General features: G+C 48.0%; 1 protein-coding gene across 1 annotated transcript in view; it reads right to left on the bottom strand.

Moving 5' to 3' along the window:
- Positions 1-5,143: 5,143 nt before the first annotated feature.
- Positions 5,144-7,603, bottom strand: part of TYRO3 (TYRO3 protein tyrosine kinase) — a 43,391-nt gene continuing 40,931 nt past the window's right edge. Inside the window, exon 19 of the mRNA XM_050898223.1 lies at positions 5,144-7,601. Within this exon, the coding sequence (XP_050754180.1) occupies positions 7,226-7,601 (376 nt within the window). The 3' untranslated portion in view covers positions 5,144-7,225. The remainder of the gene's footprint in view (positions 7,602-7,603) is intronic.

Here is a 7,603-nt window from a genome sequence, read left to right as displayed (position 1 = left end):
CTTCTTTAGGATCTTACCCCCATTCGCACTAATGTTGAGCTAAGAACATCTTTTTCTTTATTTGCCAAGCTCACTGTCAGTGATGCTCTGTTGCCCACACCATTTACAAGATGTTTACTGAGAAAATAAATGCATTATTTTTTACTCATAAAAGTTTAGAGCCTTCCTGGAATGAAGGCAAGTGCAGATTTTCTACATTCACAGATTTCTGATGCCAATAGAAATTAGTCTAGAAACAGGCAAGCTGTAAAGCACGATGTTGAGCTCTTGCCAGCCTTGTGACGGCATCATCCCATGGACTTCCGTGAACTGCTTCGCATTGCCCCTGCTGTGGGATCAGCATCAGGGCTCAGCAGTGCTAAATAACACTTCAGCAGATAAACAGACACAAGGAAGAAAACCGACGTCATCCCAGCAAATCATCTTCACCTAGGAGAGGTCAGGGCATGGTATAAAGGCAGGCTGAGTGCATTTCCAGATTACAGACTACGTCCTTCTCTCAGTTGTGTTATTTTCATGCCAGGGAACAAACCTCCGATGATCTCGGTGCCTTTCTTACTGATTTACACCAGTATCAGCAACAGGCAATTCAGGCCTGTGGTGCAGGAGGCCTCTGGGATAAGGTCTGCTCCACTGAGACAACAATGGTCGAATGCAAGAGCATAAATCCCCAAATAAAGTCCCTGTGGGCCAACTGTTGTCTTCAGTTACAGCACTGCAGCCCCCTACCTACAGCTTGACAGACCTCAGCAGACTGGCAATATTTCCTGGAGTATATTAAGACAGAAAAAGGAGAAATATCAAGCCATGTTATTTTCTGCTATAAATAGGTTCAGCTCCTCTCATTTGGATCCTTGCCTGATGATGCCTGCAGAAAAAGTTGGCCCACTGGCAGGGCAGCAGCCCAGAGCAATTTCAGTGGTGACCCAGAGAGATTTCATCAATAGGTGGAAAATATGGGAAATATTTCATGTAGCGATCCCAGTCATTGCCTCAGGTACAGCCCAGGGTATCAGCTTCAATGAAAGTGCATTGGCGTAATTGGGAGTGTTGGCAGACAAGCTGGAGTGAATCAGACGGGGAGGAGGGAGTGTGAGAAGTCACCGGCTGTTTGCTCTGCCGGAGATTTCCACCCCCACAGCAGTGCTGGTAGAAACATGTGCCCGTGCTTCATCCTTTTCTGTGCATCATCTGCTGTCTTCACTACCTTCAGCAGCGCCGGCAGAACCAGCCCCGGCTGCCGGGATCTCCAATTCCAGTAAAGGGGGAGCAAACAAATACTGGGGAGATGGGTCTTAAAATGCCCCAGCTGTCTGCTGAGTAAATGCCAAGCCTTGAAGTTGGGATTTGACACAGGTTTTTTTAGTACCGGGGGTTCTGGCAACAGCTAAGCACCTGCTTTGTTCTAGGGTGCAGTTTGGGTCCCCTGTGTAACTCCCAGGTCTGCATTTTCCTTTGCCTTTACACCCTGCAGCTCAGGTACGAGGTTCACGGGCACCAAAAGGCTGTTAAAACTCAGTCCCTCCTCGTAAGCCCAGCCACAAGCCTGCAAAATATTTCTGCTCCTGTTTCTCTTTGTGTATCTTTGTGCAAGAGGAAGGATAATGTAGACAAATAATACCAGGAAATGTATTAATTAGGTCTGAACCTTACCCGATGTTAGTGGAGGCATGCTGCTTTACATCGTCTAGCAATGTGAACCTTGGGTTTTTTACCTTCTTTTAAGGTAATTTAATAAGAAGAAACAAGGAGAGGCAGCAGCGAGTGACCAAAGGGCTCTCTGCTCCAGCTAACACCCGTGTCACACAAGCAAAAGTGGCTGTTGCAGAGGCATTCATTGGTGGAGCTGAAGTAAAGAGGCAGCAGCAGTCTCCCACGCAGCTTAGGTAATGACAGGGTAGCAGCCAGGATCATTGTCTTATATATTAACTAAGAAAGCAGCGACCTTCTGAATTTGCTGCACTAATTGCCATGTTGCAGCGTACAGAGCGTGCTTCTCTCCAAGTCCCCACTGTTTCTCTCAGCTCCCCCTTTTTGTCATCTTTACTGGCACTGTGTTTATCAGCATGTAGTGCAGTATCTCATATTCCCAATTAGATCGTTTATGCATGCAAACCCTCTTTCCTCTCCACGAATTCCTGCTTCCTTACACTGCAGGCTGGCAAGAGCCAGCTTCTATACTCTTCTGGAAACTAGTCCAGTCCCATAAAATCCCTACTGAACTCAACAAAGCTTAAATCAACAAGTGCCGTCTATTTCCTGAGGTCAAACGTTTCTTTCAGTTCTATTTTAAGCCAGTGAAAAGAAACTGGAGGAAACAAAAGCTGTTTAGATACTTTCCAAGCTGCGGCTGGGGGCTCATTGGAGCGCCCGCCTGGGAAGCTGGGCTCGGTGGGAGCCAGCAACTGTGCCGCTGAAATACTCTGCTCCTAATTTCAGACCCATTGTCAAACGTGACCAAAAGAAGTTCCGTTTCCCCAGCCTAACCGCATTTGGGAATGACTTGGCTTGGCGTGCCTCAAGCTGGAGGATCCACGGAGTAATTAGGAAGCGAGGAGTCGATCATCTTTGTTTTGTCACTAGACCTCAGTGCAGTGACTGAGGTCTGAGTCATACTGACGCCGAGTTTCTTTTATATGACAGAGCAAATGCGATCAAACCCCATGTCTGTCGGTCTTTTCTGTTCTTGGACTAAGTAATTGATTTTTAGCTTGGTTTCCCATGGTAACAAGGCTTTCTGATCACCAGCTGCACATGTTGGCCCTAATAGCTTTTGAATCCGCTGCTTCATTTCAGTCAAATGTGACGGCAACACCGAGGTCTGAAGGATAATTAAGTTCCTACAAGTTTTCTGAAAACAGGCTGTGTGTGGCAGACCCTATTAGTGCCACATCAGTACCTTCACTGCAGATGGAAATTCAATGACTTCGTATTGGACACCAGAGACTCCACCAAGGGAAAAGCTCTTGTAAGTACCTTAACTAGTGGCAAGCTTCATCCGGGGCTTGCAATCACCCGTGGGATACAAATCCACAGGAGACCAGGTTTCCTTCGCTCCGAGTGTTCGTAGAACAACTTACTATTTTAAGGGAGCATAACGGGTGTTAAATAACAAATCAGTATAAAATTAGGACTGTGTATGAGGGTGCCTCACAGAAATCCCTGGTAAAAAATACAAGAATTTGCAAAAGTTGGTGGCAGTTGAGCATCAGGGGAGAATGAATACTGCCAGCAAAACAGAACGTAAATTGGGAAAATATCTATGTGCAAATATTGTTCCTTTCTCTGGTCAGCCAGACTCAAACTTTTACTCAAAATTAACTGCATTTGACTCCAGGGAGTGTTTTTACTGAGTCAAGATGGCAAGACTTCCCTCCAAACACAGGTCAAGAAGGAAGGTGGCAGGTCCCAGGGTAGCTGTGCATTAGCTCCGAGGGATATCTACGCACTGCAAGCACCTGCTGAGCTGTCAGCCCTGAGCACGCTATTCCCCACACTGCGCAGGTATCGGATTGGGCTGGAGCATCCCCGTATCTGCAGGCTGAGCTGCCAGCACAGCCCATGGTCTAGGGCCCATCAGTCAGCCCTGGCACTGGAGCTGATGGAGGCATCTCTCCTCATGCATTAACTACCCCTACACAACATAGCCAGTGCTGTGAGCTTCTGCTGTGCCCTTGCTAGGTACTGTGGGGTCACGCTGCCTCACAGCTGAGCTGGTAACTGCCCTGAGTGGCTTGAGCCTGCATTAGAAAGGAGGAGACCCTGTCCCATCCTCAGGGAGACATGGATGGAGGAGGAGTGTGGTCAGCCTTACCGGTGTGGGACAGAGGTTGTTTCAGCAGAAACATGCAGTGCCCCTCAGCTGTCCCACCGCAGGGGATGGGACAAGGGCTGCTGCCCTTGGTGGAAAAAAAGGTGGAAAAAAAGTGGTGGAAAAAAAGGGTCGTTGTGGGGAAACATTTGGTTTAGTTAGGAAACCACTGTGTCAGACCGGTGCCTAAATCAGAAGTCAGGCTAAAGCTTCCCTGGGGTCAGGGGCATAGCGCTGTCGCCAAGCAGATGCAGAGCCAGGCCAGTTGCGTACAGCCTCTTTACGACTTAAGACCAACACGCTGCAGGGCACCCGGGCTGGACCAGAGCATCTCATCGTTTACCAAAACACAAAGCCAGCCCCCACCTCAGACTCCTGCCTGGTCCCAGCTGGGGCAATGCTTTCTCTGTTCTGGGATTCCATATACAAAATTCCCCATCTCTGCTTTCCGACTCCTTTGTTTGCTGTCTTCACAGCTCGTCCCATTTGTCCCCATTTTAAAATCTCCTTCCCTCCCTCTTTTCTCACTAGCTTTTCTTCTGGTGTCGCTTCTCCCACCCACAACACAGCCACATTTGTACCTGGTCTGACCAGGCTTGCGTGCAAAAGGATTAAATCATCATTTGAACCAGATCCAAAAGACATCACTGGGCAATGGAACCTTAAAATATTAACTAAATCAGCTGCTTCGTGCTTCAGAAGTCTTTTTTCCTGCATTGCAGATGGGGGGGTGAGTGCTCGTACCGCTTACCATTACTCTTCCTCTCTGTGTGAGCTGGCAGGCAGAGGGCGTGCAACGTGCCGTTTGCTGATGAAGAATAAAAGCGTGAGGTACACCTTTTCTTCTCTTCGAGCTGGAAATCCAGGGGCACTTTTCTGTTGTGCTTGGAACATTGGACTCAGCAGCTGAATTTTACCTACCGCCTCCAAACCTCTCTTCCACAGAGAGCACTGCCTGTAGTTGGCTGGGTGCAGGCAACAGTTTTCAGGGAGGAACTGATGCAGAGATTTTGCATTCCCAGGTAGGATGCAGCATGTCCCAGTAAGGGCTTCTCCCCAGGCTCCTGCACAGCGGTGGCCACAGAGCCCGTCTCTTTGTGGAACCACCGACCCATGCCCATCAGATTTCAGCCTTCACAGTCTCAAGGTTGGAGCAATGCAGAGTAACTGCCATCCGGGGAGGCCAAACATGTTCTGTGCCTCCAAAAAGTAGCTTAATGATGGTTGGTGAAGGGAATAAGACGGCTTTCAGCTGGGGCTGACAGATTCGCTATGACACCACCCAGTAAGTGAGCATCATCACAAACTCTGCCACAGGTAAGAGGCTGGGACTCAGACACAGTACATGTTTTATTATTAAAAAATGCATAAAAACTAAAGACATGCTTCCCAAAGTTAGAGTCTATATGTACATCTGCGCTTCCAGGCAGCTGCAGGGAGCATAGCCTTCTGCCCTCACTGCAAACGTGTACCGCACAGGTTTTTGTTACCCTTTGTTAGGTGTTATCTTCTCACCTGCATTTACAGCATTCCAGCTAAATGAAGAGAAAACCCTGTACTGCCTGGGATTTAAGATGGTGCAGTTTGTATCTGCGACTGAGAAACTGTACTGAACTTCTGGAGACATCTGTAGGACATTGCTGTTCAGTAGGAAACTTTACAGAAAGGACCCATGCCCAACCCCCAGGCCGAAATTCCCCTTCCCTAGGAAGTGTTCTCACTAAGGGCTGAAACTGGACCTGAATTTTGTAGTTAGCCCCAAACCTTACAATAAGCAAATACTGGGCATCGAAGGGTGGAGTGTTCTGATACCAAGTCTGCAATCTCATTTGACTTACTGGTCCCACCTTTGCCAACTCAGCAAATGATGACATTTGTGGTATTCGTTTCTGAGGAAGAGCAATGTGGAATCCTAAGTCTTGTGACACTGCCAAGTCTTCAGCGCACTGGAAATAAAAGAAATTAAGATCTAGCAAATATTTAGGATAAGTAGAGTAAGATGTAACTGCACTTCCTTGCTGGGAACCACTGCACAAAACAAATGCTGATTTACAGTAAAATATTAAATTATTAAAAACCACACAAGCTTGCAGTTATAGTGAGTCAGACATGCTGATTGGAAAACAAAATAAAACCCGAAGAGCAAAACCATTAATTTTGCCCTGTCTGGAAGGCTGCAGTGATACTAGTCTATGTTCTGATGTGACTTTTACAGCATGCCTGAAGACCTAAATAGGAAGGCCAGTGGTTCTCAAGCTTTTTCATCATGAGGACTCTCTCTTCAGAAAGAGATCTCCCAGTTGATCCCTTCCCCCTAACACACACACACCTTCCAAAACCGATTTCACACCTTCACTACAGCAGCCTCAGCACTTGGTTACTTGAAAAAGTCATAGGACTGTTAAAGAGAAAGATTAAAAGAATCCTATTTTAAAGCAAATGCTGAATCCTGCTCCAGCTGAAACTGAAGCAAGTCTGCCATTCTGTATCTGAGCTGTCTCCTTCCTCTCCTGCAGGGCAGCACTTAGCATTAATTAGCACTGTTTCCCCATACTGCTGTTAAGTCCTCTCTACAGTGTTTCCTTTCCATCCCTTTGAAGTTAGATTCTGTCCTCACACATGCCAGCTGCTCTCCCTCCCTTCGCATTTAAATGCCAGCTGCAAGTCTGGTCAGGCCTGAACTGGCATCAAACAGAAGAAAAAGAAAGACATGAAAGCAGTACGTGGGGTGAAGAGGGATGCTGGATTTTCATTTTTTCTAATTTCATTGCTCACCAAAACGTCTGAAACTCTTAAAAGAGCCTCGGACTGAGGAAGCAGCAAGTGTCACTGCATGAAATAAGCCAGATGTTCAAATTCAATGCTGTGTAGAAGCAGATCCGCAGATCAGTTTGAGAACCACTGAGTAAGGCAACAAGTCTAGGCAGTACTGCTGAGTGAACACAAGGTGAATTTTGCTCTCTTGTCCTGAATTACAGTGTAAATACCCACTAGTGTTTTCAGAGGTACCAGTCCTGAAGTCACGCAGCCAGGATCGAAGACAACATCTACACAAGAGCGAGCACTGACTGAACAGAAGGTGTATTCAGCTCTGCTCCAGCAGTCAGTGAGAAGGAGCAGAGCATAGACTCTGACTGCCCGCCTTAGCTTTGAACTCCTTTCAGCGGGATGCGATCAACCTGTAACCCTACTGCCCCCCTCCCCCAAATCCAAGGGGATGTTGGGCTTGGGGTCCTTCCAAGCCGTCCGCCACTGCAGCCCACACAGGTGGTGAAAACTACAAAAGCCGCCCAAGAGCTCCGGCCAGTGCTGTTCAAAGCCATTCCAGATCTGGCATCAGAGCCCCAGGTGACACGGCACCGCGGCTGCACACATCCCGTCCCAGGGAAGCAGAGTGTCACTGCTATGTACAGGCTAACAACTTTTCTCTCCTTCTGTCTCCAGCTCATACAGAAGGCTTTTGTCCTCCCCTTCCTGCCCATCTGGATGCCTTTCACCCTCAGCATCATCTCCAAGGCACAAGGGGCTCATGATGTAGCGATAGTCACTTGTGACAGCAGCAGCTGCCCCAGCAACGGTCTCTTCACCGTCCGTATTTCCAAAGGAGGCGTGCAGGGCAGGGTCACTCGCAGACGCCTCTTTGTCCTTCCCAATGTTGACATAGAGAGGATCTTGACTGGAAGAGAGTGTGGACATCCTCCCCCGAATCATTTCCAGCTGGGACCGGAGCACTCCGAAGCTGGGACGTAGCTTGGGCTCAGGATGCCAACATCTGCACATGAGATCGTAGCT

The sequence above is a fragment of the Gymnogyps californianus genome, chromosome 5 (genome assembly GCF_018139145.2).
Source record: "Gymnogyps californianus isolate 813 chromosome 5, ASM1813914v2, whole genome shotgun sequence".
Taxonomy (NCBI): Eukaryota; Metazoa; Chordata; class Aves; order Accipitriformes; family Cathartidae; genus Gymnogyps; species Gymnogyps californianus.
The sequence above is the reverse complement of the archived record's forward strand: the minus strand, read 5'-3'. Positions and strand labels throughout refer to the sequence as shown.